Source organism: Oryzias melastigma, linkage group LG1 (assembly GCF_002922805.2).
Source record: "Oryzias melastigma strain HK-1 linkage group LG1, ASM292280v2, whole genome shotgun sequence".
Lineage (NCBI taxonomy): Eukaryota > Metazoa > Chordata > Actinopteri > Beloniformes > Adrianichthyidae > Oryzias > Oryzias melastigma.
The window spans coordinates 13,217,286-13,230,029 of record NC_050512.1 but is presented as its reverse complement, the minus strand read 5'-3'; the positions used below and the strand labels follow the sequence as shown (position 1 = coordinate 13,230,029).

Sequence of the window (12,744 nt, the reverse complement as noted above, 5' to 3'; positions counted from 1 at the left end):
TAACAAAGCCTAGCGAGAGCCAATTGTTGGGTTTGACAAGAACATTAAAAAATAAAACAAAATGACAGCAATGCTTTAATACATGAATAAACATCGCTCCAAGAGGATTTGGTCATACGAAATTAGGATTAACCACATGTGGAGCATTTGCGACAGCTTTTGCGTGTGGAATAACTGCGTGTACTTCATTTCACTGCTATGCCAACATTCAAGAGTAGAACTGAAATGCTAGAGTGTTCATTTGTTTCAGAGCAAGTCGTACCAATGATCATTGTAATCTACTTATTAGGCTGTACAGTATCTATATATGAGATTGGGGTTGGGTTATAATGAGTTTTTTGCCTAAAAATCCAGATTCTTTTCATAGTACTTATTATTGTTTTGTGTTAAATCTGACGGTTATTCAAATGAGAACGTATGCAGCAGAAATCATGTGCTTTCTGTCCTTCTTGATTTTAAGCAGCACTGATACCTGTGATCATAACTGTGCATGCCCTGAACTGGTTTCTGTGATGCTTTAACCAAAATTGAAGCAACATTTTCTGATAAATTAGAAATCGCATCAAGCCAGTCCAGTCTTACCATCCATCTGCCCTTCACTGTGGTTGTTGTAAATCCCGCCACTCGGACTGTATCTGTCAGAGGACACTTGTTGCAGAAGTGTCGCCTCCTCCAATGCTCGCAGCATTCCTGCCCCTGCAGAAAACTGGGGAGCCAGCTGCTGGATCCTGCAGGTGTGAGACATAGAAAGAAGAAAAAGCAAAAATGAGTGTTAATGGAAACAGGTGGGGTCAAGTTGGGCAGGTTCAGACTGGTAAAAGGCCCCCCCGTGTGACTGACAACAGGGATGGATAATGTGGAGGCACCCCAAAAAGTATGAAGACATCTCATCTGTTTTCTGTTCCCAGCAGGGAAGCCAGAAATCACTTGGTAAGCCGGTGCAGCTGCATCTTCCAGCAGAACTCTCTCTGCAATCACAGGGCAATTTCAATGTCGAGGTAGTTACAGATCTCACGCAGAGCCATGTCTGTGGGCTCTGCTGGACTTTTTTTTTAAGGACAGCTTCCCTGATGACCTGAAAGTGCTTTTCTTATCAGAAAATGTTTAACAGATAGCACCGACGATATACCTCATGATTAAATGAGAAATCATCTTCTGAAAATATTTTTTTTTATCTATAATGGACATGATAACGTTGCTGAATAATTCAAGTAAAAAAACAAAAAAATAATGTATTCAGTATTTCTTAACATTTTGCAGAAAATGTTTTAATTTTTTAGTTTAGTGCAAATTATGACAGAAGAATTAATCAAAATTCAAGAAAGTGTTTTTTTCTATAGCTGGGACTATTATTGCTAAGCTAGTTTTCATTAGCTAATAGGTTTTTTGTTTACTAATTTCGTCTTTATTCTGTTTTTAGTAGAAAACAGTAACATTCTAAAAAAAAAATCATCAAAAGGTTCCTTACGAAGCTACACATGTAACGGGGTTAGCTAACTGCTGCTTTTGTCAACTAGCGAAAATATTCAGACGTGTTAGCTTCTTTTTTATCCATCAATAAATTGTGATTCTCCAATAAGACGCAGTAATAGACTGTCAATTCTCACAAATATTATTTATTATCACAAATATGTGAAAAACGTCTCTAGAACAATTTTACCAATTGATTTGTTTGGGGTTTTTTTTGCTTGGCTTTGTAAAATTTAACCGTATCTGATCAGAACGACTGACAGAAATATGATATTTCTGTGGATGGTGTGCAGTTTCTCTAAGTGTAGCCGTTTCAAGAGTTCATAGGACTGCAGGTCACGGTAAACAAACATGATAGAAGGTCTTTGGAAGCTTATGAAGGAACCTCTTAGTCATCTTTCTAAAGAAAATGTACATGCTGCTACAAGGCCCTTTACTGTAAGAGGATGTCTACATTTTTATGCTTTGATTGCATCAAGTCTTTTTCCTTTGTAGTGAGCAAAAAAAAAAAAAATCCTGAAACAGTGGATTTAAGAAATAACATTTTAGAGGAGTAATTACATATTTCTTTATTTTATCTTATGACTGAAAATTGCTGTTAAGAAGCAATTAGCTAGTGTTAGATTTTGTGGACAAATTAATTATTTTCAATTAGGGGATATGTTCATTGACTCCTCAATAGAAGTTGGTATAAAATTACTCAAATAAATAATACAGTTGCTAATATAATACACAATTATGTTGTAATTTAACGAGGCAAAACTGGTCCATGTTTTAAAAGAATTCTAGCTGTCCAGATGATTAAACATTACCCTTTTTTAGTACCAAATGCTGCATCCATTTTCCATTTGATGGTCAGAAGTGCAGAGATTGGGTTGCTATGGTAAAGATCAATGATTGTGGCCATGTTTTCTGTCTTTAAAATGCCATTAGTATGCTTCTTTATTTGAAAAAAAACAAGAAAAATATATCTGATTTTAGTGATTCCTAATGGCTACTGCATCAGTTAGAAAACTTGAAACAAAAAGCAGCAGAGCCTCATTGACCAAAACTTTATATAATGAAAAACTAAGCAAGAAAGGATCTAAAATTATTTATTGGTATAATTTATGAGTCATTTATTGCACCTGATTACACACAAGATACAAAAACATAAAAGAGACATTTTTCTCTTAATGTTAATCTCACACCTCTCATTTTTGTAGCTTGTTATTCTGATACAGACTAGTTAAAAATCAAACACTGCAGGTAAACGTTTAGAAATCCATTCTGCTGAAATGTGCAAAAGTGCTGGTTTAAAAGTCACTTATCTCATTAATAACATTTTTCTCCAAATTAATGATTTATTTTAAGTTAGATCAAAATGCTTATTTTGTGTTTATTATGCTGTATATTTCCACTAAAGAACGGTGCACATGCAAAACATACACATTTAATATGTTATTCATTCATAAAACAATCAGATTTTTTTTTTTTATCTTCTTTGTAGTATATTGTAAGGTTTAATGATTACATTTAGGGTTCTTGGATTTCTGCAACAATTCCTTAAGTACTGGCAGCTTGTGGTTCATTATTAGTCTTCAGGTCACTAAACTTCTTGAATGATGAAAGTTTGAAGTTGACTTACTAATGTTTCTGACAATAACTCTAAAAATCTGGACACATTTAATAAAGCTGATATGACATCTTGTGTGTTTTATAATTCATTATATAAAATGTCAAAGCACGTGGCTGCTTTCTAGGATGGTTGGTTAGCCACAACAAATAGGGGTGTAACGGTTAATCAATTTCTGGTTCGATCAGCAAGTTGTTTATCAAATTGACTTTTACTATTAAAAAATTGTTTCAAAATTAAGTAAATAAAAATTGACATTAGAAAATAACTTCTGGATTGAGGAAGGGTTATTTTTTTTGGATTGTAGGTTTATTTTACTGAAATGTAAAAATGACCAAAATGTGATGACAGCAAAAAATGAATAAGCCATTATTACTACAGTCCATGTGAGTGTGGTTAAATGTTCTATTAATGTTCCATTTATATAGTGGGCTGAACTTTAAGAAACTAAAATGTGAATGGATTTGCTAATAATTCTTGTTTACTGATTTATACTGGTTGAATTTGTGTTTAAAGATGTCCTGGATTGATTTTATGTCAGTGAATCGGGTTGAATCGGATCATTCAAAATGAACCAATATTGACAAAGAATCGTATCGTCAACCAGCAATCATAACATGAATTGAATCATTGTTCAAATGATCTGATAATTAACCTTTACATCGTTAACACATTTAACTCCAAGACTTCAAAATGAGTTCATACAGTCATAAACTCGCAAGAAATATATTTAAAATACTTTAGAAATTTTCTTTATTTTACAAAAAATATATATATATATTTTTTTTTACAAACTAAATCAACTTAAATAAGTAGTGCCCTAGCTTGATGCCATTGGAGCAGGGAAGTATTAATATTGAGGAATAAAATAATTACTTTATTTGCTTAAGGACATCTAAAATATAACTTCATTCAAATAAGTGAAATTTGGGGGTAAAGACAAGTCAATGTGTTGGTTCTGTCAATGTATTTTTTATATATTTATATATATTATAAATATATATTTTTCAATTTTAAGGTGCATTCATTAAATGTGCCAAACTCTGACACCTAAGGACCAAATGGGGATTACTGTTATTCTTTCATTGAAACGTTCTATCACAAGTCATTTAATACTTAACCATGACGGGGGCCTCTGGAAACAGAGCTGCACGGCATATAAATGAAGTGTCATAGTTGCTGTCAAGTAATTCATTTGATCGTCTCGTGTGCAACAAGGAGGTAAAAAAGAATATTAAATGGTCGCCTATAAAAGTCATCTTTGAACCAGAGTTTAACTTGCTAAACTTGGTTATAATTTGTCCATGATATAGCCAGAGCTCCTGTACACTGCATGAGAGAACAAAAAAGCACTTTTGGTCTTACTTTAGCTTTTTATTCATTTTTTTTTTTTTTTGTTCACAAAAAGAAAAACTGCAGCAAAAAATAAAACTAAAACAATTAAACCCAATGGAAAGGCCAGAACATGATAGAGTTAAAAGATGAGTTGAATAGCCAAATAATTACATATTTTCATCATTCTAGCTCTTCTATGATTGACTGTTTGCTGAGAAATACTTTGTTCTCTGGACGTGTTGCTATGTATTGTTTATTTAGCTGCTTAAAATGTAAAAACATTTGTCAGATTTTAAATTATTATCATTTTCTGCCATTTTTGAAGGTCAAAATCCAAAAATAAGCAGCAATCAATTATGAACAAACACTCTCTTAGACATTTGTCGATTTGTCATCAGTACAAACCCTGTCTTTTTGTGCCTCTCTGCTTGTGGAGTTCCCAGCAAGGGAGCCACAACATTTGCACACAGTCAAAAAAGCCGTCCTGTAGTTGTTGTTCATCCATCCGTACAGGATGGGATTGACGCATGTGGAGCACATCGCCAAGATGTGGAAAACAGTGAAGACCAGCTTAAAGTCCTTCATGTGCAGAACGGTGTTGTCAATGTCAATGGCCAGCTGAAAGGCGTGGAAAGGCAACCAGCAAACGGCAAAAACCACCACCATGGTCAGCATCATCTTAGTGGTCTTCCTCCGGCGCTGGTGGTCGTTGCGACCGCACTTCATGTGATGCTTCAGCTTCCTCCAGATGCGAATGTATGCCACAGAGTTGATGGCCAAAGGTATGGCGACTTGCACCACCAGCATTGACATGCTGTAGAGCCGTCCGTTCATGCTGCTTCCTGGCCACTTCTCCATGCACACCTGAATGGACTCCTCAGGTGAAAGGTCAAATGACCCGTACTCCCTGAAAATGGCGAGAGGACTTGCCAGCAAGGCGCTGATCACCCAGGAGAAGACGATAACCATGGCGCACATGTCTTTGGACATCTTAGTCTCCATGTGGTGCACGATGCTTCTGTGCCGGTCGAGGGCGATGATGTTCAGAGTGATGGTGGAGACCTGCACCGTCATGCCTTGAGCAAAAGGTAGCAAGTAGCACAAAACCTGCCCAAACATCCACTCGTTGTAGAGCGTGTAGATGAGGGTGAAGGGCAAACACAGAGTGTTAACCAGCAGGTCGGCCACAGCCAGGTTTATGATGAAGAAGTTTGTGACGGTTCGAAGATTTCTAAACTTGTAGACCACGTAAACCACCAAGGAGTTTCCGGTGACTCCAAACAGGATGATGGTGCTGTAAGCCAGGATGAGAACAACCTGAACTCCAACCAGTTTTGTGCTGTCATCCAGCCTCAGGAGACTCTCGTCATTGAAAGGGAGTGTTGTGGAGCAGCAGTTCAGAGCAGAGAGGTGAGACTCTTCCAGATGACTGATGTTTACTTGATCTTCTGGATCCATGATTGAAGGCTTCAAAACTAAACCTGCAGAGGAATGATGATTATTAGTTACTCTGTAATAAACATGATTTTATAAATCATTTTTAAAGGAAGAAAATTCCCAAATCCATCAAATAGAATTCTGTTTTGAGCTTAATTGATCAAATGATCTTTTATTATTGATTAACATGTTAAGAGATACTGGTGGTGACCTGTCCAGGGTGTACCCTATGCCTTTGCCCAGCAGTAGTCAGGTTAGACTCTGGCAACCCTGTGACCCCAAAAAGGATAAAACGTGGGCAAGAAAATGGATGGATGGAGTTTTTGGTCACTCCAAACACCTTAGAATTTTTATAAAGCAATTTTTAATAAAAATCTTTCATTTATCAAAAGCATGGCATGCACTCTAGTTTTTACAATCTCTTCAGTCTACTGTTGCTTCCAGGTCCTTACATCGAATAAGCTATTAAAAAACTCAAATGATGCGTAAAGATTTGAGTTAAAAACAGCTTCATGTAATGACAAACACGCCTGTGGAGAGAGATCATGTTTGATAACCGGGGATTTGTAAAAACTCCCCCTCTATATAACCTACATTCACACTATATGATTTATTCAAATTCAAATCTGGCATTAATTCATCTTTATTTATCGCAATATTTAACAAAAAGTCATTTTATGTGACAGTTTCACACTCACCTCAGTCCGCCGCGCGTTGCATTCAGGTTCTCCTCACTGTTTCCAAATTTGCGCAAAAGTTTTGATTTTTTCCTTGACGTAAAATCCCGACAAACAAACCGGTTCTGACCTCCTTAACCACGAGCGAAAACCCTCCATCTTTCCAAAGCTGGACCGCGCGCGCTCAGCGGCGAGGCGCGCAGCTGGAGCCAGTGCGCACTGCAGTCCGTTTGGCATTGAAGGTGCCTTTACTGGCCGGGGAGAAGACTGTGGAGAGGCGCGCACAGGAGGCACGTCTCCTCCACTGACGACATCCTCAAATATGAATCTGCATCACAATGAACGGCTCGCTCTTCTGTTGGCGACTTTAGAAGGTGTGTCAGCAACAAGAGAGACTGACGCACGGCTTGAGGAAAACAGTCACTGATCGATGTCATTCAGTATCCATCCATTTCTGAACCCCCTTTGTTTCCTTTCGGGGTCACGGGGTTGCTGGAGCCTATACTCAGCTACAGATGGTGCACCCTGGGGAGTTTAGTTCATTACAAGGGATTAATAAATATCCAAAGCACAATAATCAATTGAACATATTTTTTTACCATTGGCAGTCAAACAAAATATTGTCAATATACTTAACAGATTGTTTAAAACATCTATATTTGTGTTACATCACATTGAACTATGATCTATTTAAAGCACAATCCCTTGTTTATTAACGCAGACAGCGATGGTTCATGCCCGGGTTTCTCTGCAGTTTCTTGTTCTTCCTCCACAAACAGCCTTATTAAGCCGTCTTGTGACTCTAAATTGCCTGTAGAGGCAGTTGTGCATGCTCGTCTGTGATGGGAACTCCTGTCCTCCAGCAAAGAAACAACTGGAGTGTAATCAGCAGCATCAAGTAACCTCATTAACTTTACAAAGACATTTGGGATCTTTAGAATAGAATAGAATGGAACATGTGTATCTATACAAATGTTTTGATGTTTGTTTGAAATGCTTTAGCTTTACGTTTTGTTCTTGCTGACATTTGGCATCCGTTGACATGCAAATCGACAAAACAAAATGTGTTTAGAAATCTTCTCTCATCAATTATTTAGTGACAGCCTACCTGAGCTTTAAAAACGAATAATATATAAGAAAAAAACGAAATACTTTATTTTCATTGAGAATACCTAACTCTCCATGATAAATAAACAAGGTTAAAGGTTCTCCTTAAAACAATAATATGGTTAAAAACTCAAATCAGGGGTCCATAAAGCTGGTTTTTAATGTTCTCATCTTAATGATCAAAATGCAAACTTGCATTTGGGAAACAAGGAGTGCTTTTAAGAAAATCTACATGTGAGAAGTGTAGATGCAAGTTATAAAAACTCAGTTTTATCTTCTCAGGGTCAAGTAACTCAGTGTTGATGATAAATCTGCTTTCTGCTGGACTTAGATGTTTAGGATTTATAAATGTCAAGATACTTTTTCAAATACCCTAAAACCAACCTTTCAAAACCCACTGAAATACTGTGTAGTCGCTGAATTCCACCCATAATTCCACAGTCATACCATCATAGTCATAAGTTAAAGGTTCTAGTTGATTCTAAAACTATTCATTGAGGGTTTTTGGTTTGTTTTGTTTCATCCAGTTAGTGCTAATTCAATTTATGTTAAGAAAACCTTTGTTACATTCAAAGTAACTGCAGTTTACTGCTTTGAATTAAACTTTTGCTGTAAAGTCAACCCACTTTTAAACTGAATTTGAATAATTTGCTGTGTTAAAATCACGCTTTTTGGTTGTTTTTGGATGATCTTAACATGGTCATAATTTGGATTGATCCTAAAGCAAATTAAATATGGGAACACAATCAGACAGAAAGCATCTTTGTGTTGAGAACATTGAGATGAGCCTTGACTGGGATCTGAAGCGCATGTTGGAACAGCTGTGCTCTTGGTGTTGAGCTCCTTGTCCTCCTCAGTTTAGTCCTTGGAAGTGTCCCTCAATACCTCTACTTACAAAAAAACGCAGAAATTAAGTAACATTTGAAAGTTTGACTGCAGAACTTTCAAGACGCATGTGAAGAATCAGAGCAGAAATCGAGTGAAAATGTATTTATTTTGTTTTTCGCCATCAATTAAGAAATTTTTCCTTGACCTCACAGAGCAACCAGTGAAACTCCTCAAACAGTAGAATGTGGAGTTTGTTTTTTTCAAGAATATTACAATAGACGGTGATGAGTATTTGTAAAAACTTATTTCAAGAATGTCATCCTTTTCCACTATCAAGTAAGTTTGTAAGGCTTTAAAAAAAGTCTCAAGAAATTATGTGGGGCTTGAAAATAGTTTGATTTATTTACTGCTTTTATATTTGAGAGGAAAGGTTATTTCAAACAATGAAACAGAAAAATCATAGAAGATACTTGAAAAATAAAATTTAGAAGATGTAGTTAAGTCAAAGAACTATTTTATCCTCAGTGTGACCTTTGGTCCATAACAATTAATCATCTCAACCACCCATTAAGATAAAGACTTCTCTTGTATTTTATTTAATTTCTCTGGTGGCCTCAAGGAAGAAGCTGGTGAACAATCTGGTTATTCTCATCAGGATGTTCTGGAGTCTCAAGCCAGAAAGAAGTGGCACAAAGACATCCTTAAGTATATGGAATGGGATATTTTTACTCTTTATAAATGCAACATAAGCTCAGATAAGCAGCAATCAATGTTATGTCACAATCCAGCATAATTCATTTTAATAAAAGATTACAAAAATTGAAAATTGTATGCTTCAAAAAGGTTTTCCATTTTTTTAAGAAAAGAGTTTTGCTTTTTCAAAAATAAAATATTGCTGTAAAATGCTTCAACAAAGACAATTAAACATTTCCTCCCTAATTTATGTTGCAGACAACTCAGAGAAATGGAACTCAATGGACTTCACACTGCTCAAAAATCTCGCCGAATCTGCTTACTTTATTTGTAAATGTACACCTTTATTTTATAAAAAGTAAAACAATAAAAACACTATTTTTTTTCCTAACTGAATCACAGGATTTTCATAGGAAGCTTTTAAGGAGTATTTTACTTTCTGTAGCACATTTGTGCGCAAATTAGCATTGTGTGAATGTCAATTAGCATTATGTCACAAAATACTCGTTTGTGGTCACAAATTAGCATTTTATTTACAGTACTTCTGGCACAAGTTGGTATTTTGTGATGGCATTGTTTATCATGGGCACATATTAGCATTTTGTGAGCACAAATAAGCATTTTATTAGCATTTTGTGGGCACAAATTCATATTTTGTGGAAACAAATTAGAATTGTGGGTATATAATTAGCATTTTGTCAAAAACTTTATCATGAATTGACAACTTTTTTTAATATAAAATGTTGTCGACCAAATTCTAGTTCAAATTCTAAAAAAAACAAAAGTTGTTTCAGAAAGCAAGACTTCTCAAAAATAGCCTGAACATGATATGCAAATGAAAAAAAATAATCAAGCATTTTGACTTCAAAGTAATAAATGGTGGCCAAAAATTGTATTTTGAGCACTTACATTTGCATTTTGTAGCCACAAATTAGCATTTATTTATTTTTTTTGGGTGCAATTCAGGATTTTGTGGGCACAAAGCATTATTTTGTTGGAACAAATTAGTATTTTGTGGGCACAGTTTAGTGTTTTCTGCACACAAAGTAGCGTTTTGTGCACATAAACTTGTATTTTGTGCTCGCAAATTAATTTTTTGTGTTCACAAATTGGTAGTAGGATTTGATGATACTAGAGTACTAATTTGTACCACAAAATGCTGATTTGTGCACAAAAAAAATTATTTGTGGGCACAACATGCTAATAAAAAGTTAATTTATGTTCACAAAATTCTTATTTGTGCACACAATATATAAATTAAAGGGAAGTTTTTTTTTTTGTTTTTTTGTTTTTTTTTAATGAATTTCATGTTCAGGGCTCCTTAATTTGGAGCTAAATCTGTGCCAGAGCTCGGTTTACAGTAAGTCGTTTAGCGTAAACTCTATGAAAATACAAAACAGAGTAGTTGCAGGAGAGTCACAGTAAAATACTTTAGAAATCAAAAATTCACTAAAGCAAGGGCAAATGAAACGTGGGATATGAAATTCAAGGTTGTGGCAGAGGAAGACGTACAGGGAGATGGATGTGTTCACTGTTAGGTAGTGAAGCTGGAATAATGGAGTCTTGAAGAATTTCATTAAATATATATCAGATGTCATTCTGTCGCGTGACGTGCTTTAAATGAGAGCTTTCACAGACTTGTGTAATGAAGTAACGTGAGCATTTTTGGCCTATTGAAAGCCAGCCGTGTCAGCATGATCCGAGTCTCAAAGATGACTATAACACCTAATATTTCATGGAGCTCTATGAACTGAAACGCGCGAGATGCAGAAGCTGGAAAAGCAGCCAGGAGATAAGGATGTCCGATAAGAGCTGCATTCACTGCAGTCATTGTGTTTGTTCAATATTAGGAAGTCCAAATATCACTCCATTTCTTGAGACCAGGAAAGCACGATTAAAATCTTAATTTTAAAAATTGATTTCCTTGTTGTACACTTTGTTGACCCTCAGAATCAAATTACCCAAAGCCAATTACAGCAAATTAGAAGGCTGACTTAATGACTAATGTCACCTGGGTCCTACTTCAGAACGTGACTTGGTTTAGTATTATTTTCAACACCAATGAGCACGTTTGATAGTGGAAATATTAAAAAGAAAAACTGTACCTCTGATTGTGAGGCGTTTTGGGCAACAGTAACACTGACAAGTGTTTTATGCATTCAGTTTGCATCAAATGATAAAAAAAAGACATGCAATTTTCTGTGACGCTTGTTTTCTAAATTATGCAGAGAAAAGCTGAAGTTATAGCTGTACTTAAATTTTTCTATTCTGTTCTGAGATGCTGATGTTTAGTAAGAAGCCTGTTGGCATGATTGCTTTCTACCAACAACTGATCTGTTCAATTGATATCCAGTAAAAAAAAAAAGCTGTAAAACACATAAAACCTTTGAAGAAAAGCTCATTCATTCTCTCACAGGAAAATAATGTATCTGCTGAAAAAAAGTATAAAGAAAAGAACTATCTGCCTTTTTTTAATCAAAGCATTGCAAAATTGTGAATCTTTCATTTCAATGAAGATGTAATTTGTTTGTGTTTATTTAAATTCATTTCTGAATCCACAGGTTTAGCTTCTACAACAATTAGAGATCAGTTACAGCCACGATGCACATGTCATTGCAGTGGTTCACACTAAAGGTTGTGAGTCTGTTTTTGTGTTGTTCAGCAGATACAAGTTGTAACACTGTTCAAAGACATGATTAGAACTCACACATAGAAGAGAGATGTCTAATGTCTGAATTTAATCAAGTTTCATCCAAATGTGTAAAAAAAAAAACAGTCCAGATCTATGGGGCTCTGGACATGACATTAAAAAATACTTAAACTGTTCTTTTAAATTAATAATTAATGGCATCAAATTAGCTATTTTTTTGGCTTTTTGTTGGTACACGCTAGTGGTTTGAGGACACAACTGTGTGTTTCATGACCAAATTTTTGTACTTTGAAGCCATAGCTCAGTATTTTATGTACAGAATGAGTATTTTGTCATTAAAAAATAAGCATTTTGTAAAATACATATAATAAATCACTGTTGTAGGTTATTTTCATGTAATCATGGAGATTTCTGCACTGTATTTATCAAAATGTTTCTGCTCAGTAGAGAAAAGCTGGATCATCAAATGCTGAGAACCTCCATGTTTTCCAGAATTTCAGGACAGGTAGACCAGTTGAGTTAGTTATTCATAAAGCTATAATTTATTTTTATGAAGTGGGATTAATTTAGTAGCTGATCTACTTGTACATATTTTCTTATAACGTGACTATTAAAAAAGGCTCTACATTTTTAGTATTTTTCTTCTATCTTTCCTCTGATTGATCTTTATTAACTTCTCATATTTTTTAGGAAACTGGAAAATTGCAGACATTACTGTATAAAACTGCACTTAAAGCTCTTTCTTTGTGCTTTCATGAGCCACATAAATCACAGACCATATTATGCAGACATATCTGTTTAGTTAGTTTTTTTTTTTTGGCATTGACAATAAACAGAAATCTGAGAGTGCTGTAAATGCCGGTATGTTAAACCCAGCGCTCGCCGAGACTGTGGTGCTGCATCCAAATGCAGAGTAATCAATGGAGAAGTAA

General features: G+C 35.3%; 1 protein-coding gene across 1 annotated transcript; it reads right to left on the bottom strand.

Moving 5' to 3' along the window:
• Nucleotides 1-3,927: 3,927 nt before the first annotated feature.
• npy2r (neuropeptide Y receptor Y2) lies at nt 3,928-6,993 on the bottom strand. Its single transcript, XM_024259879.2, has 2 exons — nt 6,556-6,993; nt 3,928-5,901 (listed from the first exon to the last, which is right to left on the bottom strand). The coding sequence occupies exon 2, from the start codon at nt 5,876-5,878 to the stop codon at nt 4,793-4,795; it is 1,086 nt and encodes a 361-aa protein (XP_024115647.1). The 5' UTR covers nt 5,879-5,901; nt 6,556-6,993; the 3' UTR covers nt 3,928-4,792.
• Nucleotides 6,994-12,744: the final 5,751 nt, after the last annotated feature.

Excerpts from the sequence above, each read along its gene's own strand:
- npy2r (XM_024259879.2), bottom strand. The coding sequence starts at position 5,878 with ATGGATCCAGAAGATCAAGTAAACATCAGTCATCTGGAAGAGTCTCAC.